General features: G+C 40.7%; 1 protein-coding gene across 5 annotated transcripts in view; it reads left to right on the top strand.

Moving 5' to 3' along the window:
• MYO5A (myosin VA) overlaps positions 1-25,984 on the top strand; it is a 119,399-nt gene that overhangs the window by 50,325 nt on the left and 43,090 nt on the right. For all 5 annotated transcript variants that reach the window (XM_081888353.1, XM_081888352.1, XM_081888355.1 and 2 more), the window contains exons 5-20: positions 772-928; positions 4,562-4,705; positions 5,755-5,836; positions 6,621-6,728; positions 10,094-10,200; positions 11,888-12,153; positions 12,360-12,441; positions 13,667-13,807; positions 15,119-15,244; positions 15,915-15,998; positions 19,520-19,678; positions 20,280-20,377; positions 20,810-20,896; positions 20,989-21,097; positions 23,274-23,485; positions 25,305-25,461. In XM_081888353.1, the coding sequence (XP_081744479.1) occupies positions 772-928; positions 4,562-4,705; positions 5,755-5,836; positions 6,621-6,728; positions 10,094-10,200; positions 11,888-12,153; positions 12,360-12,441; positions 13,667-13,807; positions 15,119-15,244; positions 15,915-15,998; positions 19,520-19,678; positions 20,280-20,377; positions 20,810-20,896; positions 20,989-21,097; positions 23,274-23,485; positions 25,305-25,461 (2,119 nt within the window). The remainder of the gene's footprint in view (positions 1-771; positions 929-4,561; positions 4,706-5,754; positions 5,837-6,620; positions 6,729-10,093; positions 10,201-11,887; positions 12,154-12,359; positions 12,442-13,666; positions 13,808-15,118; positions 15,245-15,914; positions 15,999-19,519; positions 19,679-20,279; positions 20,378-20,809; positions 20,897-20,988; positions 21,098-23,273; positions 23,486-25,304; positions 25,462-25,984) is intronic.

The raw sequence follows: 25,984 nt of genomic DNA, 5'->3' as shown, positions 1-25,984 counted from the left end.
AAGGGTGTTGCATGCTAAGTTGAAGAGGAGGAGAGGGAAAAGAGAGAAGGAAAGAAAGGAAATGGTCAGAGTGTACAGCCAAGTGTGAGGGAATGTAAAGAGAAAGAGAAAGATGGCGTCAAAAAGGGGCATGATGAGCTGAGGGAGAGGATAAAGAAGCAATTTCCAAAGGTGGATGTCAGTGTTTGCCAACTGATTATGCCAAACTCTGCCTCCATCTGTTGCCATTCTTTGACTGCCCTTGCACAGTCATTTTATACCAGTGGTCCTCAGTAATTTTCAGCCCTCTTCAAGTGGACCTTGGGGAGTTTGAGAACCCCTGATATCTAGGATATTGAGGGCAATTGGAAGCAGCTTTTTGTTTTAATGTTGAAATACATATTTTGTTCAAAGATTAGAATACAAAAGTATTCTTTCTTGCATAGTCTCATGTCTTGAATAGGAAAAAAGCTCTACCACTGCATTTCTTATAGATTCATACAACTGAGTTACTGATTTGCTTTCTTTGGTGAAATGTTTTGATGCTTTGTATAAGGAACTTTTGAATGCAAAATATTGCTATTCTATGTTCCATATGAAACACACCTGTACATATGTATGTATGTATGTATGTAAACAAGCTTTCTCCTTTAAAGTAACATTTATACGATTTTTAGGATTCTACTTTCTTAGATTGTGTCTTCTTTGCACGTTATCCCAAACACAATATGCACATCCGAGTCAAGATGGGTGAACATTAATACAATTGAAACTGATTTTTTTCCATTTCAGAGATGAACGGAACCAGTCAATTATTGTAAGTGGAGAATCTGGAGCTGGAAAAACAGTCTCTGCTAAATATGCTATGAGATATTTTGCCACTGTAAGCGGGTCTGCAAGTGAAGCTAATGTCGAAGAGAGAGTATTGGCTTCCAATCCTATAATGGAGGTAAGACCAGGAACATGGTTACTTTAAGTCTAATGGAGGGTTCTTTTGCTAGCTGATTTGCCTTTGCTAAAGTGAAACCCAGGGTTTGCAGGGAAATGCTGGTTGTCAAGGTAGTTTTATTACAACCCACCTCAGCCCTGAAATATGGCGGGTCGAACTGTTGGCCTTTAGCTGGAAGAAAAGGAAATGATAAAAATATTTCAGGCAATGTGGTCCCAATTTCTAGAGTGCTTTGCTTCACCAAATAGTATTTCTTAAAAGCTGAACTTCACCTTTGGGTGCTCCCCTTTTTCTTGTTCATCTGCATCCTTCTAAAAAGTGGAGAGGAGCAGGTAACACAGTGAGTGACTAATTCTTTCTAATCCGAACTTCAGAGAATGAATGTCTGCTCATATAGTTATCATTTACCACAATTTGCATGTGCTGTGAAATAAGGAGTGGGTTTGAAGCTTACGAATCGCCCCAACTCCCACTCCATATTTTATTTGTTTTATTTTAAGATGGGATCTCCCTGTCCCTGATACTCAAACCTTACTTCTTAGTGTATGACCCTTAGTCCTAATCTTATAATACATATAAATCTTGCAGGGTGAATATCCTCTGAATAGCCCTGGAGCTGGACAAAGACATTTTAGGGAGGTACCTAAACAACGCCTTTCAGCAATATACAGTGGTACCTCGGGTTACATACGCTTCAGGTTACAGACTCCACTAACCCAGAAATAGTACCTCGGGTTAAGAACTTTGCTTCAGGATGAGAACAGAAATTGTGCTCCGCCGGCGCGGCGGCAGCGGGAGGCCTCATTAGATAAAGTGGTGCTTCAGGTTAAGAACAGTTTCAGGTTAAGAACGGACCTCCGGGACGAATTAAGTATTTAACCCGAGGTACCACTGTAATTATATTTGGGAGTTACACAAGCCTCTGAAAAAGAACCCTATTTAATAGAATGTTCCACTGTACTAAACTTTTATTTGCAGTTCTTAATTGCTTTTCTAATTTAAAAATACCAAAAGTGACATATAACATTAAAATCATGTCCTAAAGCATGTTATAGAGATGGTATAGATAGAAAAACAATAAATAATAAAAGCATTCAGTAATTTATAACAAGCATCGTGATCATGCTAGTTAAGCTGGAATTCATTCTATATGGTCTGGTATGGAATTTAATTTAGAGGAATGTCATAATTATAAAAAATTTCATGGGAATTGTTGACGTTGAATGAAGCTCCCTTTCTCACTTGGTAATTTTTAAAAATATACCTTTTCCTTGTTTTAAGCATTTCTTGAAACAAACAAAAGCGGAGATGACACTGCTCTAATGCAACTTTGGCACAGTTTTTTTAAGTATTCAGAGATAAGGTAATTTTGCCTGGTTTGCTGTGTTGTGTGACATTTCCAAACAATATTACTGAACACTTATCGGTACCAAATGCACTAACAAACGGGCATATATTTTCATTCTTGTAGTGTGATACAGCATTTTTATGGGGATAGTTCTAGGAAACTTGTAAAATGCTGTTTGTAGACCTGTAGAGCTGTTGCTAAATTTTGTCTCCAACATGCAAGAAACCACTGAGAACTATTCTGAAGGTAATTTCTGTAGGATTTGCAGTGTACAATCCCAATTCTCATCTCCTTTACTCTCACTTCAACCCTGTGAAATGCTGATTATGTTGCAAAAGGCACACCCAGAGCTTTGAGCCTGAGAATCACATCCCTTTTTACTAGGCCAGAGATTGGGGAACTTGGGGCCCGCCTGTTGTTGTTGGCCTTCAGCTCTCACCATCTCTGGCCATTGATGGGGCTGACGGGACTTGTAATACTACAACATTTGGAGGGTTACAGGTACCAAGGCACGAAATGAGTAATCCAGTGCATTAGGAACATAGGAAACTTATACTGCATCAGATCACTGGTTTATCTGTCTCAGTACTGTCTAGACCAGAGCTTTCCAAACTGTGTGTCACAACATGTTAGTGTGTCGGCTGCAGCGTGTAGGTGTCACGTGAATGTTTCCCGTGCTCCTCCTGGGGTTGGAAAGGGGTTAGTTTAACCTCTGGTTTGCTAGTAAAACTGACTTACTGTGTTGCAAAATGATGCATGTCTAAAAGGTGTGTCACCAACATGAAATGTTTGGAAAGCTCTGGTCTAGACTGATTTGCAGAAGCTCTCCAGGATTTCAGACGGAGGTCTCTCCCAGTCCTATCCAGAGATAGGAGGTGGAAGGCTGAACTTAGGAGCTTCTGTGAGCAAAGCAAATGCATTTCCACCAAGCTATGGTCCTTACAAAGATGTCCCCACTACTTCAAAAGTCTTATATTTAACCAATTTGTGTCATATTATGCTTCTTGTGGTATGCTGCCCCCTGCAACTCCGATGTGACAGGTGCAGGAATAAGGCAAGTGGCTTAGAGAGTAGTATTAGTTTGTGGATTTGTGCCATAGAGTGCCACTAACATGCAGGTAGTTGCAAGAGAAATACATGTAGGAAACTCATCTTAAGAAAAGGGACTTTTCTGCTGCTGTCTATATGTTTTTTAATGAATCGCTTTCATATTTACTGCTACTTTATCTTCCCACATAAAGAGGTCTGCTTGTGTCTGTAAATGACATGTGTGCATTTATTAATGTATTTTTGAGGAGAGGAGACATTATTCATGAAATTAGGGCTGTAATAATAATAATAATAATAATAATAATAATAATAATAATAATAATAATATCCTGCCTATCCAGCTAGGCTGCCCCAGCCACTCTGGACGGCTTCCAACATGTATTAAAACATTGCACATTAAAAGGCTTTCCTTTACAGGGCTGCCTTCAGATGTCTTCGAACGGTTATATAGTTACTCATCTCCTTGATATCTGATGGAAGGGTGTTCCACAGGGTGGAATAATTAGATTAAATTTTCTTAATCGTATGAGTTTACTCAGTTAATGGAATGATGTACTGATTAAATGTATATATTGGTAAAAATTGTTCTAGAGTAAGAAGCATTTCTTTTTAAATAATGCATGCATGTGTCGAAGCAGACTTATCTTGGAAGTATGTTTCTGAGAAAAAAGGGTGGAACCTGCAGTTTTCATAAGTACTTGGTGTGTTTTTTTAACTGCTTGATGAATCCGGCACACATTTTTAGTCCATTAAATTAAAATAAGTTTTAGCTAATTAAGTCATGTAGCCAATGATTATATTAAACATCACAGCCAGAGTGAAATTCCATATTTAATAGTCAATAGGCTTCATTTGTGGTTCAGGTAATTTCTTGTAATGTAATTCAGCCACCTCCTCTAATGTTGCAGGTAGGTTCTTAACCAGGAAAGCTGAAAATTGACTGCATCCTCTCCCCCTTTTCCTTTCCTTTCCCCCTTCACTCTGGTTTTATTATTGTTTGGTTTTTTGTTGTTATTGCTGTGTTTGTTGTATTGATATAAACAAACAACTCCCCCCCCCAAAAAACTACAAAATCTTAAATTTAAAAAACTGTGCAAAATAAGGAAAACTGTGCAATCCTTTGCATGTCCACTCAAAAGTAACCCTCATTGAGTTCAGTGGGACTTACCCCCAGGTAAGTGTGTATAAGGTTGCAGCCTCAAATTGTTAATCCCTCTTTGTTTTCCCTCTCACAGTCTATTGGGAATGCCAAAACCACACGGAATGACAACAGTAGCCGCTTCGGAAAGTACATCGAAATAGGTTTCGATAAAAGATTTCGAATCATTGGTGCCAACATGAGAACTTACCTCTTAGAAAAATCACGAGTGGTATTTCAGGTAAAATGAATGCAAACTTGTTTTTGTTTGTCTGTGTAGGAGCTCCATTGTTAGTCGATACATGATGGCATGCTTACATAACCTAGCATCCATGGAGGGCAAGGAATGGTTGCTTTGGAAATATCGAACAATAATGTGTCATGTCCAGCTACTTAATGCAGAATCACTGCACATCCATCTAGCATACTTAGGAGAAACAATGAGTTCCTTAGCAATGTGATGTTATTGAGAAAGAGAGAGAGATAACAAGGACCTTAGTCCTTGAAAGCTGAACTATTTTGCCAGACCAGGAACTGTGCTTCAGTTCATGCAGCCAGGGGAAATGAGCAGAAACAAGAACATTTTCCCTCCACTTCAGCTATATTACAAGGGGTAGAGGGAGTGTTCAGGCAGTGTGTACATCCTGAAAGACTAAGGAAGGGATGGATAACCTGTGACGCTAGATGTTGGTGGACTCCTAATTCCCATCTTGTTGGGGCTGATGAAGGTTGAAGTGCAACAAAATATGGAGGGCTGCAGGTCCGCCATCCCTGGACTAGGAAAAGGAGGAGGAGGGTTCAGTACAGAAATACTGAGGGTGACATCCCCTCCCTCCCCTTCATCATCTCCAGCTCCTCCATATGGGATACAATGGGAAGCTGATAAATCCTGCAGTTTGTACCTGTTAATCCAGGGAAAAGGAACCTGTGACCCTCCAGATGTTGTTGGATTCCAGATCCCATCAGCCCCAGCCACCATTGCCAGTAATCAGGGATGATGGGAGTTGTAGTCCAACAACATCTGGAGGGCTATAAGTTTCCCTTCATTACATTGACAGCTGGTGACCTTTTTCCTTTAGAAAACTTGCAGAGCAAATGAAATAAGGGAGGTATTTTGCTGAATTAATATATGTTTGTCCCTGGAGAGTTTAACATTATGCCTATTACTCCAGTGTCCATTCAGTTCTTCATTAAAGTACGAAATGGAATTATCCATGTGTGTGTGTGTTTGTGTGTGTTTGTAAAGGTATTTATGTGTTTATAGATATCTTTTATTTCATTTTATTAAAGGCAGAAGAAGAGAGAAATTACCATATCTTCTACCAGCTCTGTGCTTCTGCAACGTTACCTGAATTTAAAACTTTGCGGTTAGGTATGAATGCACATCTGCTCCATTTAATTATTCACATGACACGTTCCAAAGTAGCATTACTATGTTTTGAGTAATGGGTTTTAAATAACTGCTTAAGTTTCTATAAATATGCTTTTTGAAAATAGAGCACACTAAATTGCAAATCTATAAAGGTGAATGAAATTTCCTTCTGGGTGTGTTACATGCTGCTGATATATTTGAGCACACAGTGTTGTAGTTAGTATTATATTGCTTATTATGGCTAAATTAAAACAGTGAGGTAAAAACAAATAAACCACTATTCTGTAACAGAAAATCTTTGTTTGAAACATGGGAGTCCTTGCTTTAAATTTCCTTTTAAAACTTTTGTGGTGTTGCTACCATAGTTATTACCATTGATTTATTAATTGCCTTCTAAACCATCTTAAGGTAAATCTCAAGGTGATTTACATATAAAATAATAAAAAACAGTTAAAAGCACAAAACAACAAGCAGATTTAAAATAAGACCAAAACCCTAGCAAATGGACATTCTTGGTAAATACCTATTTATCCAACTGGCAATTCTTGTTGGAACAAAGATGTCTGCAATAGCAGACGTCTCTTGTATCTTGCCATCAGCCTACAAAAGCGGGGTATAAATCCTTGTAATAGGTAAACAAAAGTTTGGCTTATCATTTTTACTTGAACACAGCATTATTCATTTTGCTGGGTTTTTTTTAATGTCTTTTAAGAGTTACAACATCTTTGGGGAATGCATTTCTTCTTTGTATGTAAAGAAACTTTTGCTTGCTTTTTTATATTAGGAAATGCAAGCTATTTTCACTATACAAAGCAAGGAGGCAGTCCAGTCATTGATGGAATTGATGATGCTAAGGAGATGATGAACACCAGGCGGGCTTGCACTTTGTTGGGTAAGTCCTGGAAGCACACGAATTTCTTCAGGACTTTGAAACGGGGGCTACTGTGCCTAGTAGTACATTATTACCCACAGCATTAATTTTTAAAAGGTGAACACTTATAAACTGCTGTGCTTCACCATGCCAGTGGCATACAAGCTGTTGGATGCTTCAGTTGATATGCACTGAAAAGCCACAGGGGATGTATTTTAAGTACCGTATTTTTCGCACCATAGGACGCACTTTTTCCCCTCCAAAAATGAAGGGGAAATGTGTGTGCGTCCTATGGTGCGAATGCAGGCTTTCGCTGAAGCCTGGAGAGTGAGAGGGGTCGGTGCGCACCGACCCCTCACGCTCTCCAGGCTTCGCGGACCTCTCCGCAAGGAGCCGGAGCGCTCCGGCTCCTTGCGGGGAGTTGCCAGCATGCCGAAGCCTGCGCGCGCTGAGCTCAGCGCGCCCAGGCTTCGCGGACCTCTCCGCAAGGAGCCGGAGCGCTCCGGCTCCTTGCGGGGAGTTGCCAGCATGCCGAAGCCTGCGCGCGCTGAGCTCAGCGCGCCCAGGCTTCGCGGACCTCTCCGCAAGGAGCCGGAGCGCTCCCACGGCTTGCAGAGAGCTGCCTGTTTGCGGGCTGGGGTCGGGGGAAGCTCGAGCTTCCCCCGCCCCAGCCCCGCGCCTGGGGGGGGGAAATAATTTTTTCCCCTTTATTTCCCCCCCAAAAAATGGGTGCGCCCTATGGTCCGGTGCGCCCTATGGTGCGAAAAATACGGTAAGTTTGAGCATTTCTTCCTTTTTATTGGGTAATTAAAATACCTCTTTATGAAGCGTGAATTTCTGAACCAGCTTGTAGCAGTTTCTGTCTGTCTATCTATCATCTATCTATCTATCTATCTATCTATCTATCTATCTATCTATCTATCATCTATCTATCTATCTATCTATCATCTATCTATCTATCTATCTATCTATCTATCTATCTATCTATCTATCATCTGTCTATCTATCTATTATCTATCTATCTATCATCTATCTATCATCTATCTATCTATCTATCTATCTATCTATCTATCTATCTATCTATCTATCTATCTATCTATCTATCATCTATCTATCATCTATATCTATCTATCTATCTATCTATCTATCTATCTATCTATCTATCTATCATCTATCTATCTATCTATCTATCTATCTATCTATCTATCTATCTATCATCTATCTAATCTATCTATATCTCTATCATCTATCATCTATCTATCATCTATCTATCATCTATCTATCATCTATCTATCTATCTATCATCTATCTATCTATCTATCTATCTATCTATCTATCTATCTATCTATCATCTCTATCATCTATCTATCTATCTATCTATCATCTATCTATCTATCTATCTATCTATCTATCTATCTATCTATCTATCTATCATCTATCTATCTAATCTATCTAATCTATCTATCTATCTATCTATCTATCTATCTATCTATCTATCTATCTATCTATCTATCTATCTATCTAATTTGTACACCATCCTTCATCCAAATATCACAGAGTGGTTTACAACATATTTATTGGAAAGCTTATTATCCCAGCTCTTCATACAAAGGTTCAGGGCAGCTTCCAGCTTAACCAGCAAAATCCGGTATGTTTTCGCACCACAGAATTCACTGGGGCTTTCACCCAGATAAGTGGGAATAGAATTGGAGTGCAAAACAGTATTTAATAATAAACAGAAGAAATGGAGACAAATCTTTTTCAGGCATTGGGCTAACCCAGGGATGGAGAACCTTGGGCCCTACAGAAGTTGTTGGACTACAACTCCAATAAACCCCATCCAGCATGGACAGTGGTCAAGGGTGATGGGAGTCGAGCAACAGGTTCCCCATCCTTGTTCTAATGATCCTTTCTTGAATTCATTCTAGTATGTGTGTTTAGACTAGAGACCTGTAGCCAATGATTTAGTTAGTTCAAATCCATTTGTAAAATTCAGCCTCTCCCTATTTCTTGGCCTACCTGTCCTCTGTTTCTTGGGCTGTAATCCCATGTTTCCCAAAGCAACCTTGTCCGCTTCCTTCCTAAGAAGCGCATACAGCCCTTCCTATTCTTTCATTCTCTGTGTCCACATTCCTGACAGGTTTACCATGAACAGTGAAAATATTTGTGACATAAATGACATCACAGCAAGCTGGCCAATGAGAGACAGGTGACAGACACAGTGTTGTGAGCAATTTGGCCAATTTTATGTATGTAATTTAGTACCTGGTAGGCATATCTTCCTTTCCAAACCTCTCGTATTTTAATTAGCATACAGACTTACTTATTGTATTTCTGGTTATGAGTAAAAAAGTTTTATTCTTTTTGTGTTGAGTTTTGATGTCTCTTCTCTTTGTTGTCATGCTGGCTGGCTCTTAAGATCTTCAGGGGACCCTTTTTTTAGTTGCATTTTCTTTTTAAAAAGTTAACATCTTTTTTATCATACAGGGCCTGGTCTTTAATTTAGGCATTTAATAAATGTAAGACAGTGTTCTGGGTTCTACATGTAAACTGGGAATACACATGTACAGTGGAACCTCAGTTTTCGAACGTAATCCGTTCCAGAAGACCGTTTGACTTCCAAAATGTTCGAAAACCAAAGCATGCATTTCCGGAAGCATTTACTTACGGAAAATTCAATACGGAAGCCACGTGACACATTCGACTTCCAAAAATCATTCGAAAACCAAAACATTCGACTTCTGAGGTATTCGAAAACCTGTAGATTTATGCAGCTGGTTTTTTTATGTGGTAAAATCTCCTTAAAAAATTTAAGGTAAACATAGAAAAGTAATATTCTCATATATATTGAACCCTGTCTGGGTGTTTTGATATATGATATGGGTATAGCAAGAAATTAAGGCAATTCTCTGAGTAATTAACAATTGAGATGTTACTGCAATGCCTTCAGTTTGCACAACAGCTTGCAACAGTGTTGGGTCACCTATGGCCCAGCATCTGTTGTTGGACCCTACCAGCCCAGATGGCATGGTCAGTGGCCCAGTCAGATGGGAGCTGTGGTCCAGTGAGATCTGAAGGACGACAGGTTTCCCATCTTGGCACTAAATGTGCATTTCAAGATAGTAGCTGATGCAAAAGGAGATAATATCTCACTATACAAATCTCCTTAGGGAGGCTTTTTTACTGATGAGATGCCAGCAGATATTCACTGAAGATTGAGTTTGAATGACATTTTCTCCACACAATAGCTAGTACTTTTTTTGTTGTCCTTGTCATCCTTGTTCAGATGCTTAATTGGACATGGCTTAATTGGACATTTGCATTTTAATCTCGGCAAAAGGAATACTGATTTCTTTTCTCTCCCCCACTCCCACCCAATATGATAGGTATTGTTGATTCCTGTCAGATGGGAATATTTCAGATCCTTGCTGCTATTCTTCACCTGGGCAATGTGGCATTCACATCTCGAGATGCTGACAGCTGTACAATACCAGTAAGTTCCAAATAAGTTCAAAGCAGTAAACATTGTAACATTTCTAATCTTCTTGGCCTTTTTTTGGATCAGCGTGCTAAACCTGGAAAAATGCAACCGATTTCTGTTTCCCCACTGCCTTTACCTTCTTCTACATCTTCCTTCACACTGGCTCATGATAAAATGTCACGGTTCACATCTTTTAAGGAGCTATGTCAATATGTCTTGTTTGCAAGAGCATTGCATGAAATCGTTCTTTGTCTACCAGCAGTGCCTGTGAAGGAAAACATTTTGCCATACATTAGGAAGTTGTGCAGAAATTTACTTTTCTTTGTGCAAGGCTGGCCTCAGCCAAGTACAAAAGGAACATTGTTTTGCTCTCTGGTAGTCCATAGACATGTGGGATTAGGGTTAAGGAGGGTGGGCAGGTCCCAGGACAATTGTCATGATATCAACTTGTAGGGCTGGCTTCAAGTGCACCACATGATTGGGCACCTGACATGAGCCCCCTGGACTTTATACCGTGAGAAGGTCATATTTGCTGAGGAAGTAGGGTGCGTTGAATTTTTCAAGTTTCAGTTTCAAAAAAATGAGAGGTGCTCAAAAGTTGTAACATGACTTGGGAATTCAAAATATTAGGTGAAATGTGTGCAAAATTGCATAGAAATAACTAAATATGATTGCCAAGTATTTGTACTTATATTGCAGTGGTACCTCGGGATGCGAACGAGATCCATTCTGGAGCCCTGTTGGCATCCAGAAGCAAACGTAAATAGCGATGGTACGTCTGTGCATGTGCACGTCGCTTTTTGCTGCTTCTGCACATGCGTGTGACGTCATTTTGAGTGCGCATGCGCGAGTGGCGAAACCCGGAAGTAACGCGCTCCATTACTTCCGGGTTGTCGAGGTGCACAACTCAAACGTGCTCAACATGAAGCATATTCAACCCAAGGTATGACTGTATATACAGTCGTACCTTGGAATTCGAATGGAATCCGTTCCGGAAGTCCGTTCGACTTCCAAAAGATTCGGAAACCAAAGCGCTGATTCTCATTGGGCCAATCGGAAGCCGCGGAGGCCCCATTGGACGTTTGGGTTCCAAAGAACGTTCGCAAACTGGAACACTTACTTCCGGGTTTGCAGCATTCGAGAGCCAAAACATCCAAGTACTAATGCGTTCGTGATCCAAGGTACAACTGTATTATTATTACTATTGTTTGTTTATTTAGCATTCCCTGACATTTTTCAGAAGGTAAAATTAAAATTATTTGGTTTTGTGAAAGCAGTTTGTGTGCTTCTTCATCAGACATAGACTTGCCAAGCTATATGTTGTCCAATAATAAAAATAATCGCAGATTTGAATTCCTCAAACCCAAAACACATTTTTAAGACCCCTCAACGAAGCAATGTTCAAAAAATAAGTTTCACCACCTGAAATGACACACCCTACGAGGGAGGGGGGGCTCCAGGGAAGATGTCTTGTCCAAGGACCCATCAAAAACTGAAGCCAATGCTGTCAACCTCTTAAGCCAACCTTTCTATGCATTCTCTAAAAGCAGGGATTGAAGTTAATGAGAGATATTTCTTAATGCCTTCTCACCGCAAATCTAGAAAATGGTAGAAGGTTTTCTTCCTTGGGGAGCATTAATGCATGCATTGTCAGTGGTCAATAATACTTTCAAATCTAAGGAGATTATTGTCCTTGTAGGCCAAGCACGAACCCCTCACCATCTTCTGTGATCTCATGGGAGTAGAATATGAACAGATGGCTCATTGGCTCTGCCACAGGAAGCTTGCTACTGCCACAGAGACCTACATCAAACCAATTTCCAAACTGCAGGCCATTAATGCCAGGGATGCTCTTGCAAAACATGTATATGCTAGTCTATTTAACTGGATTGTCGATCATGTGAACGAAGCTCTTCATTCCACCATGAAACAACATTCTTTTATTGGCGTATTGGACATCTATGGGTGAGTTTCCTCTGAGTAGCTTGATGTAACAAAATGAAAAGTAAAAAAACAAACAACCCAAAGAAAAATATAAAATATAACAATATAAGTTGGGTATGGCAGTTTGTGTACATCAACCCACTCTTGTACTATGCTGACATGATTTTTATCTTGCAAACATTTACTCCTTTAATTTATGCTGGTGGTTGTCTTTGGTTTTCCCCCAGGTTTGAAACCTTTGAGATAAACAGCTTTGAACAGTTCTGTATAAACTATGCCAATGAGAAACTGCAGCAACAGTTCAATATGGTAAGTGAGAAGCAAGTTTTTCTGTGCTTTGACCCACTAATGGTCCTTTTTGATAGCTAGATCCTTTGTGTCACTGAACTTCTCTTAAGAGCATGTACTCATCAGTTTCCTGGGATAGGTCCTAGTGACAGCTGATGGAGTCTTCATTTTATCTTTCCCTAATTAGAGTTCTACTTCTTTTTGTTTTGTTTCTCCTTGCTTGGTCCTTCTTGAGTGAGATAGTAATTTTAATCAAAATATTCCTTGGGATAGCTGGACAGACACACCAATAATGTTAACCAGATTACTTGCAAGTTGGATGTCAGCAGCCAGTTAAGCAGTAGACAGGAGTCTCCTGATTAGTAGGTTCACTGGTGGGTAATACAGCATTTCCCCCACCAATGGGTCAGGGTGAGAAGGAGGCAGACCAGTCCTTGCACTTCATCAAATACGCTGGTGGGACTCCAATCTGTAAGACAGCAAACTGTTCCTGCCCATTGCTTACACATCCATCCATCATTTTATTTTATGCTGCCTTTACATAGTTCAAACCATGCTCAAAGCACCTTTCAAGATGAAAAATAATAATAATTGCAATGTAACAAAAGTAGTCATAAACAATAAAACACCAGTGAATACACAACCAAGTTGAACAACATCCAACTTGCTATGCTGAAGTCATGCCCACACCACTCCTTTATAACAGGAATCCAGCTGTGGGGAGCATCATTTGCTGGATCTTACCTTGCACAGCCATGTCTGGCAAGCTGCTGTGCCTTCAACCCTTGCCTTGCTTCTGTCATGTACTGATTTGAGCATTAACGTTTTTGGCAGAAAACATAATCCAATCCCTTCATCCAGTGAGAGCCAGGACAGTTCCCTCACTATCGTTTGTTATTTAGTTTTATTTAGATTTTATACCTAGTATTTGGGAAACTTTAGGTGCTTTACAAATTATGTGGTGAGGGATAGTGATGATTATGATATTGCTGAGAAGGATAAAAGCTGGGGGCATTGTCTATTTCTAAGCTTCTTATTCTGTCTGCCTTATTTTATAATTTTCTTGCTACTTTCCCCATACTAAAAGACACATTAATTTTGAACACGTTATACAGATTCATTTGTCCTCTTTGATCTGTGCTTAGTAAATGGTGGGTTCAATTTTAGTTTGTGAGCAATTTAGTTAAATGTATTAGGAAGAAAACAATGAACTTTCTCTATTTACTGCTTCCCCTTCCTCTTATAGCATGTCTTTAAACTGGAGCAAGAAGAATATATGAGGGAACAAATTCCGTGGACCTTGATTGATTTCTATGATAATCAGCCTTGCATTAACCTCATAGAGGCCAAACTGGGTATTTTGGATTTGCTAGATGAAGAGTGTAAGGTAGGAGTTCAACAGATCTCACCTTTATGTTGCATCAAGTTCTGTTTGTTTCCAGCTTCCTCTGTTGACTGTGTTAGTGCATAACACTCTGCCAAAATGAGTGATAGATATTAAACAAAACAGTTTGAGTACTCCTGTTTCGCTCTTCCTTAAACTGGGAGCAACAAACCATAAATCTTGGTTTAGCATTATGCCAGAAACATCACTTTTGCTTTGTTTCTCTCCAAACCATGATGTCAAGCCAGTGTACCACACACCTTGGTTTAGTGTAGCGTGCAAAGCATGGGTTATATCCAACTTAAATCCTACTCATTGCAGACCCACTGAAAGGAATTAATCTGAGTTAGCTGCATCCATTAAGTTTTGTTCATTTTATTTCAGTGGATCTGCTCTGAGTAGGACTAACATTAGCTATTACCCTGTGAATGCTGTTTTGAGATGGAGGAAGGGAGAGGATCTTCCATGTCAGTGTTCCTATGTGTTCCTGTTAAGCCATTATTTGTTTGAAACTATTATTTTAGTCTAGACTCAAAGCATGTCAATGTGTAAAGGATTACAAGACTATAAATGCCCTCTCTTAGGAGGAAGCCCCATGCAGCCCAGTGGGGCTTATTTGTGAGTAAATATTTGTGAGTACAAAACAAAAAAAATTCCTTCCAGTAGCACCTTAAAGACCAACTAAGTTAGTTCTTGGTATGAGCTTTCGTGTGCATGCACACTTCTTTTTTTGTTTTGACTATGGCAGACCAACACGGCTACCTATCTATATTTGTGAGTAAATATTGAAGATTGGATGAAGGCTCTTTCAGGCGCACAATCATAGTGCCTGTGGGGCAGGGACAGTGTCCAGTTTTCACATCATGTTGAGCATCTAAATTTGATTAGTTCCCCCCCTCTCTGAATTATAGTCCCCACCCCCACATAGCTTTTGTTCCCTTGCTCATATGGATAAGAAATGTAGTGTGTGAATCAGTCCAGCCTCAGCCACTTCTTGAGGGGCTTAATTATTTTCTATTTTGTTATTTTTATTGGAGCCTATCCCCAAAACAAGACTGGGAGTGGGTAGCTCCTATGAATATGTAAAGTGGTATACAAATGAGGTATTTAAAGGGGTATTCTTAGAAGCTGATGGCCCATACATTTGTGGCTAACAATATTGTGAGCCATTAACTGCATCCTGTTTCTTTGAGTGGCTCAAATTCAGGTGAATTTTAAATGCCAAAACAACATTTTCCATTTCAGTTGTAGACTAGCTTTCCTTGTTTCAATTTTTCGTAATAAATCCGTTCATTTTATCTCTCTGTTCGCTAGATGCCTAAAGGTTCAGATAATAGTTGGGCTCAGAAATTATACAATACTCACTTGAACAAGTCTGTTCTCTTTGAAAAACCCCGTATGTCAAACAAAGCATTTATCATCCAACACTTTGCAGATAAGGTAAGGGTTTCTGTGCTCTGCCTGATTTGGTAAACCTATTTGCTTGTGATGTTCTTGCACTTATCCATTCTGGAGTAATCAGTGGAAAAAATTCCGTATGATCCACAGCCCCAGACACTGAGATAACTAAAAAACCGGTGGTTCTTACATGGGCTTAACAGGATGCTGCCTGTGAACTATTTCTAGCTGTATTTAAAAATGTCCTGTGGGCTTTTTTTAGTAGCAGTTCATTGAAGGATTTTAAATTTGAGATTGAGCCAGCCAATCTTTTAGTGACTGAGTAACAAATTAAGACACTTCAGATGGTGATCTTTAATTTGTTCACAGTGTGGCTGCCAGGTTAATTACATGCAAAATTGTTTCTGGATAGATGTATTCAGCTGTAGACTGTTTTCACATAGCATGGTCTGTTCACAAAGTGCGTTGGAAATATATTGGTGAGGTTTGCCTTTGCGTATGTTAAGACATAGGAAAGTGATATAGTCAAGTCTCAGAATCACCATTCTGTGCCTTTAAGTTCATGAAAGGTGTAAAATATCACAGTAGCAAGAACAGTGACTTTTAATACGTATTTTTTCTAGATTTTGAGGTTGCAGGATGTATTTTTGCTTAGATATATTAATCCTTCTGAATGTTCTTTTTTTGTCTTGTAAAACTTTTGTACTTCCAGGTGGAGTACCAGTGTGAAGGGTTTTTGGAAAAAAACAAAGATACTGTCTATGAAGAGCAGATCAAAGTTCTAAAATCAAGTAAGGTTAGTATTGAGATTCCCCCCTCCCCAGTACTAAAGATGATTTTAGACCACTTAAATTAAATACTAATTTTATCCATTGATTTGACTCGGAGTAACATTGAATCCCCTCTCCCCCAAAACAAGAGTCTGTCTGCTGATTTTTGCCTCGTGACTTTATATCCTCAACCCAAAAGCCTGTTTTTAAGTTTATTACATGAACTTTGTGTAATCCAGTCTAATTGCCCTCCGGATTGAACAACATATTTTCTAGTTGTTAAAACAGTGTAACTTTAAGAACTGCTGAATTTGCTTGTTTTCTCTTCTCTTCCCTTCCCTTTTTCCATTTGTGTCCCTTCCCTTTTTCCATTGTGCTTTTAACTCGTAAGCATGTGGGCAGGGACTGTCTTATTTTTCAATCTGTGTACGACACTTAGAAAATGTTAGGCACTTCATAGATGATTGATGATGGTGATAATTGACGAAGGTATGCTGTTTCTAAAGTTAGTTGTATCAAGTATGTTTAACATTTGCATTTTAAAATATGTGTACAAAAGCAATTTGACTTTGGTAATGCAGGCTGTAATCCTATGCACACATATTAGGGAGCAACCATTTAAGCTGCTCCCTAATATTTAAACCTTTTTTTAGGATTGTGTTTACAGAAATGTCACAATGAGTAGGCGATTATTCATGTTTGGCTGTATGTATTCGTTTTTTATTTATAATCTCTCTGCTTGTTTTTCACCATACATCTTCCCCAGAAGGTAATCCTAAAACCTAATGCATTGCTAAAAAATTTGAACACCTAAGGTGTGTCTAGACTAGCAGTATATATGTAGTTCTGCATTTATTTATTTTAAGCAAGGTGATACAGGCTGGGTGCCATCCTCTCTATTCCTATTTAGTACTGCATTTCTGGATTTCCCCCATATGAAAATATTTACCTTTCCTTGGACGGGTCTGGACAATCAAAACATTCTGCCTCCTTCTTTGCCATTGTCCTGCTCCATCTGCCATTATCAGAATATTTTTCTTTAAGCAGAAGTTCTGGTGAACTTGCACCCATTCATCTAGAACTACTTATTTCTTATAGCAGAAGCCAAATGCATCTCCACCTGAGAGCAAGAGATTAAAGGAAATGCAATTACAGTAAATGCTACAAAAGTGCTAGTCTGGATGCAGTCTTGGGCTGCCATCCTGCATGTTAAGTGTGTGCAAGGCCCTTTGACTTCACTTGGGCTGCACTTGAACTGTCGACACTTTTGCTGCCTTGGTTTCCACAAGCACAACAGCAGGTGTAGGAAAATTTTGGCCCTCCAGAGGTCGCTGAGCTACAGCTCCCATCATCTCCAGTTGTTCGCTTCACTTTCTGGGATTTATGGGAACAGCAATTCAACCACGTCTGGAGGGCCAAAGATTTCCTACACCTGGGGTGGAGGAAGAGGGGCGGTGGGGGTGGCTCGCCCCGGGTGTCATCACTTAGGGGGGTGACATTCAGCGTGCCGCCCGCCCACGACTCCCAAGACTACACTGAGCCGTTGGGGGAAGGGGTAGAGCTGTGCTGCCTTGCTGGCGGCTGTGACGGCCTGGGATTCGGACTCGGATGCCGAACCTGAGGAATCCCAGCCTGCACAGGATTCCCTGCCTCCAGAACCAGCTGAGCCGGGGCTGGGGCTTGAGCCTGAAGGGTCCTCACCTGTGCTGGATCCTCAGGTGCAGGCATCAGCTGAGTCCGCTCTGGCGCCTGAGGTGTTGAAGGACCCATTTCCTGCAGGTGCCCCACTCTCAGCCCCGTCAGGGGAGGCTAAAGTTGCCTCTGGGTCCGGTAACCCTCCAGCCTCTCCTGAGCTGCAGAGGCTCAGGGCAGAGAGGTGGAGGGAACTAAGTTCCCGCAGGAGGAGTGCTTGCCTCCAGGCCAGGAGAGGCAAGTCACTTGAGGATCGGGGCTGCCCTATGCCTCGGGGCAGATAAAAGCCAGCCAGCCCTAGTCCCAAGTTGCGGGAGCAACATTGTTGGTTGACAGTTCCTGCCTGAACCCTGTCCTGCTTTCCTGCCGGAGCTCCTGACCTCACCCGACTCCCTGCCCTGCACCCAGCATCAACTTCTATGGACTGCCTCCCTATTGCACCTTTGGTCTCGGACTGGACTTGGACCTCGCCTCTCGGTTAGCCCACGGGACCATCACAGCGGCCTTCCCCCCTTCTTCCTTCGTTTTGACAGCACAGGGGAGGCTTGGGAGTCACGGGCGTGCAGCGTGACGTTGCCCCCCACTCCTAGGCTGCGTCCTGGGATGGGGGTGAGGAACCTCCCCTGAGCTGTCAAAAGGAAGAGGGAAGGGAGGAAGGCTGCTGGCAAAGTGGTGTGGCTTCCTCCCCCCCCCCTGGAAGCAGCCCGCCATGGACAGCTCGCTCCACCCCCCCATAGATGGCCCGCTCCGCCTCCATGGGCATCTCGCCCCCTGGGAAGCTTGCCCCACCCCATGGCCCAGCCGCCGGGTGCACAGCTTGTGCGCTGTTCCAGGTGCCAGAGCATCTAGCTATGCCTCTGCCTACATCTGCACTATAGCGATGTGAAACTGACAGTTGTGCAAGTGAAAATGGTCCTATTGGCAAGCACAGGGCAAACAGGCTTCCCTGAATGCAGTTATATTAACTAACGGTAGGTGTTTTTTGTATGTGTTTTTTTTAAAAGAAAACTGATCTCCAATCCTTGCTTGCTTGCTTTCCTTTCTTACTGTCACCTGGCTTTAAATGGAAAGATATGTTCTAATATTTTGACTGCTAGCAACTCGGCTGCAATATTGCTTGACCTGGGGTGTGAGCATTGGTTGGTTTCCTCTAAACTGACATGTTTTCGTTGGCCTGTTCTGCAGTCTTTTGCTATTCGGTTCCTCCTCAATCCCCTTCAGTTATAGAATGCTATCCCATGCTACAGTGATGGCTCCATTATTTCCCATAAACTTCAATGAAAGGGATATATGCCCTACTGCCCAGAAGTGGGGGAAATTTAATATCAAATTTGACAACTTTAGGACTGTGTGGTTAAGCATCACTCCTGGCTATAGCGATTTCAGCACATTGCATCAGTGGTGATGCCTCTGGTTTTTTTGTGGGTTGTGTGATGCCTCACTTGCTATTTTATGCCCTCCCAGTCACTCTGTAGCCTGGTGCAAACATAATGTTCCTGACCTCTAAATCATAGCTGAGAAGTTTGATATATTGCATCATTACCAGCCACTTGAAATCAAGTAAATGCAACTGGATAGCAATAAATCATTTTGAGATTTGAGAAGTTTTAGAGGAAGCAATTAACAGATGGAATCAAATAAATAAACTGTTTCCATTAGCATGCTTACTTAAACTTTTCATTCCTTACATAAGTTTTCAAATCGGCAGCTGGAAAGTGGTAACGCTTCAGAAATGACATGATAAGCTACCCCTTCCGTTTTGCTTTTGGTTCTCCCTTTTTATTGTATTTCCCTTGGGAAAGCCCTTCTCTTTCTAATATAGAGGTGTGCTTTTTATCCCCTGTTTCTGAACCAGTTTAAGATGCTGCCTGAGCTCTTTCGGGATGAGAAGCCCATCAGCCCCACAACAGCAACACCTTCTGGCCGTACGCCGTTGTCTCGGGCGGCTGTAAAACCATCAAAGTCTAAAACGGTCCAAACAAGCAAGGAACATAAGAAAACAGTGGGCCATCAGGTGGGTGAATTTTGTTGCTATGCTATTCATTCAGGGATACCCCACCTGATAACAGGGCAGGAAGAGAGAAGAGTACCTGTAAGCGTTTGTGGAGAAATGCTGTTGACCTTCTAAAAATAAAAGAGAGAGCTTTGTGGGTTATTAGCCAGTACAAGCACACACTAAATTCTTATTAAAAACCAAAAACATTAAGTGCCAGGGTGTATTACTTCCTGGATTATTGAAGTAAACTCTGAGCAAATCTATGCAATCAATATGAAAGATGCAGATCATCTTTTTTTTTTGTAAATGGATAGTATTACATTATTCATACATCTTGTTAAATAAAATAATAAATATTGATGTTTTTAAATCTTGTTTTAGTTTACTGCTTATTTTAATTACTACTTTTCTGTTTGTATCAATAATTGTCTTATTCCTTGTAAAGTATATAAACTTCTTTAAACAATAAATACAAAAAAATAGTGGCATGACTTGTCTTTGCCTGATATTCTTTGTTGGGCTGAGAAGGTTCAACTTGCAGAATTTGCTCAAAAATCAGAATGATTCTGTGTCTTTTTTCTTTCTTTTCGATTTCACCCTTTTCATTTCTTTCCTATAGTTCAGAAATTCTCTGCATCTTCTGATGGAGACCCTTAATGCCACAACTCCTCACTATGTGCGGTGTATTAAGCCAAATGATTTCAAGTTCCCATTTATGTAAGTTGTTTTGCGCATAGCATCTAAAATGCAGTACTTGCTGCTCAAAATTACAGAGAGAAAACCTATATATTTTCTCTGCTACTTGATTTGGATGAAATAGGAAGGCTTCATGTTATCTTCTTAAACATTAAGCTGTTTCCCATGTTATGATGAAACATGGGAAGGGTATATATTCCATGAGTACTATTCAGACACATTGAAGAAGAAAATCTGGAAGCTACTTGCAGATTGGCCAAGATATAACTAGGAATCCTCTTTCGTATTTTGATTTTTCATATCATGTGACTTGTGGGAGTACTTTTTGGCAAGTAAACGTTACAACACATTAAAGAGAACACACAAGCATTAAGGCAACCGTACAGTTGTAGGAAACACCTGTAGAACCTTATCGAAGTTTCTGCCTCAAATTAGCAATGTTTTCATCTCTAGGTTTGATGAAAAGCGGACCGTGCAGCAGCTCAGAGCTTGTGGTGTGCTGGAAACAATTCGAATCAGTGCAGCTGGCTTTCCTTCCAGGTGAGGCTGCTGGTGTTGTGATGTTTTGCTTGAATACAATATATACACAGATAACTTTTTGTTTGTCTAACTCTGCTGCTTCTTGAAACCAGGTGGACCTATCAAGAATTTTTCAGTCGCTATCGTGTGCTGATGAAGCAGAAAGATGTCCTCAGTGACAGGAAGCAGACATGTAAAAATGTCCTGGAGAAACTTATTCTGGTAGTAGACTTTATGGTGCTTATTGTCTGTAAAGCGTGCTGAGCTCGCAAAATTATTAGGGTGTTGGTTGGATTTGTTTCATTTAATAGAATAATCATGCTAGTGGCTGAGTTCTGTAGGGCAACAAAATAAGCCCCATATGGCTTTGCAAAGATGACTTCTTCCCTTTGGTTGAACAATAATAATAATAATAATAATAATAATTTATTATTTATACCCCGCCCATCTGGCTGGGCCTCCCCAGCCACTCTGGGCGGCTTCCATAAGATGGCTTCCACTCCTTGTTTGAGCTTTCCCCTTCACAGTATCCATATTGGTTTTCCATTTAAATCTACACTCATGGCAGCTTTCTTTAAGATTCTTATTGTCCACTTTTCAGGCTTAATGGTACCAGTACACCTATTATTTCGGAAATTTTCTTTCTTACCTCTTCTCCAATTTGTACATGAGATTATTCTTGAGTAGCCCTCTGGTGGCGGTTCAGGGAAGGAGCAGCTACCAGGAGCGAGATTATGGACAGCCCTCCTGGCTGTTCTGCCTTTGCTCTCACCTTCCCATAGGGCAAGGGAGCTGTCAGATGGCCCTGGGATGGCAGTTGAGAACATTGTTCTTTTGGTGAATACCTTCAAGCACTGTAACTAACACTGTCCAGGATTTTCTTGGCATATTAAAGTAACCTTTGTGGCTCAGAATAAAGCCACAGTCCATGTATTATTTCCCCTTCAAATCTCACAATGTTTTAATTACTTTACTTTTACGTGGCTGGCTACCAGCTAAAAATAACAGGATTTTTTTTTTGCTCCTTTCGTTTAACCTGAAAAGGATTTTTTTAACCCCTAAAAAGGATTTTTCTCACTCCCAAGTCTCCCCCATTGTCATTTTAATAATAATAATAATAATAAACAGTTTTTTAAAGCATTCCCATGGGTCTCCTGCCTGGATCTCATGATTCCAAAAGGTTTTTGCGGCCCTCCTATTTGCCTTTTTTAAAAAAAAGAAAGAAAGAAAACAATTTACTGAATTTCATAATTAACAATTAAAACAATGTAAATCAGTGTAGGCTAGCTGGTGGGAAATTCTTTTGGGAGGCAACCTTGAGGATTGTAGTTCTTGCCACACCCACTTTAAACTTTAGCTGCTCCCACTTTGATATGTAAGGTAAAAAGGTAAAGGACCCATGGACGGTTAATTCCAGTCAAAGGCGGCTATGGGGTTGTGGCGCTCATCTTGCTTTCAGGCCAAGGGAGCTGGTGTTAGTCCACAGACAACTTTCCAGGTCATCTGGCCAGCAGGACTAAACTGCTTCTGGCACAACGGGACACTGTGACGGAAACCAGAGCGCAGGGAAACGCCATTTACCTTCCTGCCGCAGCGATACCTATTTATCAATTTGCATTGGTGTGCATTTGATCTGCTAGGTTGGCAGGAGCTGGGACAGAGCAGCAGGAGCTCACCCCATAGTGTGGATTCGAACCACTGACCTGATTGGCAAGCTCAAGAGGCTCAGTGGTTTAGACCACAGCGGTACCTACCCCTGTGACTCCCAGGGGTCAACGTGTCCCTTTGTCTCAAAAGATTAGCCAAATGTGATGAAAATGGTTTATAGATGGTATATGACACCAGTTAAATTGGCAAAAATGTACAAAACTAGTAACAAATGTTGGAAATGTAAAGAGAAAGAGGGTACATTTATTCATATGTGGTGGGAGTGTAAGAAAGTGAAGGGGTTCTGGGAAATGATATATAATGAGTTAAAGAAAATGCTGAAATATAGCTTTGTAAAGAAACCAGAAGCCTTCTTACTGGGAATAACTAAAAATCAAATAAATAAGAGAGACTGTAAGCTTTTTCAGTATGCAAGAACAGCAGCGAGAGTACTGTTGGGGAGTACTGTTAAGGAATGTGAGGATACAAAATTAATTATGGATGATTGTCAGAGGAGTTGAGGGAAGTTCAATAAGCTAAAATATGTGATGTGATATGTGGTATGAACAGAGATGTTATGGAAAATTCAATAAAAATCTATTATAAAAACAAAAACAAAAGATTAGCCACCCCTGATTTAGAGGATGCCTGTTGCCTCTTTACCAATTCTGCTGTCATTGAGTCTTGTTGTTATTATTAATCCTTTGTCATTTTCGGTCTGGCGCTGATTGTACATTTCTTCTGAAAACAGGATAAGGATAAGTACCAGTTTGGGAAGACAAAAATATTTTTCCGGGCTGGTCAGGTAGCTTACTTGGAAAAAATAAGGGCCGATAAACTGAGAGCTGCATGCATCCGCATCCAAAAGACCATCAGAGGATGGTTGCTACGAAAGAAGTACCTGCGCATGAGGAAGGCAGCCATCACCATTCAGAGATATGTCCGAGGGTACCAGGCAAGATGGTAAGCTGACCCCTGAGAAAAGCCTGGGTTGCTTTAAACATAAAACTCAACTGAACCTTCCGTTTTTCCTGTACAGTGGTACCTTGGTTCTCAAACTTAGTCTGTTCCAGAAGTCCGTTCCAAAACTAAAGCGTTCCAAAACTAAGTTGTGCTTTCCCGTAGAAAGTAATGCAAAATGGATTGATCCATTCCACACTTCTAAAAACAACCCCTAAAACAGCGATTTAACATGAATTTTACTATCTAACGAGACCATTGATCCATAAAATGAAAGCAATAAACGATGTACTGCAGTCACACAATCAATCAACCAGTAGCTGAACTGGGTTCCAAACAGTCGCAAAAGCAAAACGAAAAGAGCCGCAAAAACAAAACCGCAAAATAATTTGCAACAACAGACACTCAAAATGGAAGCATGGCACTCAAAACAGAGCACGTTCAGCTTCCAAAAAAAGTTTGCAAACCGGAACACTTCTGGGTTTGCAGTGTTTGGGTTCCAAGTTGAGTACGAAGGCATTGAGAACCAATGTACCACTCTACTGATCATTATGTTATAAGACCCAACTTGATAAACTTCTTGTTTTGCTTTCTGCCTGTGATTGCAAAGGGTGTATATCATGTATCAACTGTACTATAATAGTGTCTAGTGAGCTACATTTGGCTTGGTGGGTTAAAAGTTAACTGAGCATGATGATGTAGATTGTAAAGAACAGATCATGGAGGATGCGTATCCATGACGACCAGCATGTCAAGTGGGGCTTGCAAGAAAAGTGCTACTGTTGAGGATTCCAGTTATTCCATTTCCCTCCTTTGTCAGTCAACATTTCACGCTCCCTGAGTATGCTCCCTGAGTATTGGGCTTGCTCCAGCTCCTGCCCCCAACAGATTACAAGCCTTGGGGTTCCCTCAGGCCTTCTGATGGTGCTGTTTTGGCTAAGGACAATCTACACTTGAAAATCAAGCTTGTGTATGATGATAGCTATATGCAGGTCTCACTTGCCTATGTGCAGCCTCCAGTATAGAGGCAGTATGCCACTGAATACCAGTTGCTGGGGAGCATCAGTGGGAGGGGCTGCTGCCTTGAAGCTCTGCTTTTGGGTTTCCCAAAGGCATTTGTTTGGCTAGACTAAATAAGACTATTGGTCTGATCCAGCAAGGATCCTGTTATTGGAACATAGCCCCTGCTGTTGTTTTAGTAAATGTTGGTGCTGAAGTTCTTAAGATTCCACAACTGCTTTTGTTGGTCAACAGCATCTGCCTTTGTTGAACTGAAGGCAGGTTACAAATATGTAAAATTATGCCAATGTTGGCTTTTCCCTGCAAAATTATTCCCAGTAATTCAGACTGACTGGATGTCTGATGTGAATACGATGCGAACAATCCAGTTATTTAAAGAAAAATTATTTAAACCTTTTGCTAAGGAACATGTACTCTCATCTTAAATCTTTTAAATGCACCATTGTTTTTGCAAGTTTGGGCATACGAGTGTATGGGAAATGCCTATCACTGCAAATTTTCAAAAAGAGATAGGCCAGCAGTTAATATGTGACTGGTGCTCTCTGAGCCTTGCTTTTACAAGTTAGATGTGCCAATGACAATAATATATGGTGCACTGGCTGCAGTCCTAAACTCACTAATTAGTGAATAAGGTTCATTGAACTTGGTGGTTTAGCACTGTAATGTAAGCCTGGGGAGAAGTATCTGATGCTATTGGGTTATCCAAAATTTTGCCATCATTGGGACCTTTGTAATAAAGTGTTAATGTCAAGAGACTACTTTGTAAATACTGTCTTCTATCCCCTCATTTTTTCTTGGTCAGCCTTGCAACTTTCCTTCGACGAACCAAAGCTGCCATCATTATTCAGAAATTCCAGCGCATGTATGTTGTCCGCAAGCGATACCATCGCACGCTAGCCGGCACTTTGGTTCTCCAGTCATATTTGCGAGGTTATATTGCTAGGAAGAAGTATCAGCAGGTAAGAGCGTCTGTTACTTGACTCCTGGTTCTGTTTCTTCTTTTTCTTCTTCCTGGAATACAGTATGTGGCCGTGTTTCTTCTAGGATGCTGTAGAACATGAAATTTCACAATGTTATTTTTAGAGGTTCGTTTCTCAAGACACGCACCAATTTCACTGCCAAGGTGTGATTTCTAAAAATACAGGAAGCCACTCGTCCTGATAATGTGCTTCAACTGTGAAATACTTAGGTGGAAAACTGTGGCTTTGGTATTGTACAGGCAACGACTGTTTTGCATGTGTTCATTATGTGTGTGACCATGTGTGCATGCATCGCTGCAACCTAAAAGTGGCCAGAAAAGGGAGCAGGGACGGAGTGGTCTTATGTGTGTTCCACTAACGTGCATGGGGGTCAGGAACGTAACCCCCACACAAAACAGTTGTTGACTGCATGTCAACCCTGTATGTCTGTATCCACATGCTAAAATTATGGGAAGGGTTTGGGGCAAAGATACCTGTTTGTGTGATTGCTTACAGGTAGTTG

Source organism: Podarcis melisellensis, assembly GCF_964234715.1.
Source record: "Podarcis melisellensis genome assembly, chromosome: 14".
NCBI classification, from domain to species: domain Eukaryota; kingdom Metazoa; phylum Chordata; class Lepidosauria; order Squamata; family Lacertidae; genus Podarcis; species Podarcis melisellensis.
Note: the sequence above shows the minus strand (reverse complement) of the source record. Positions and strands in the feature narration are given on the sequence as shown.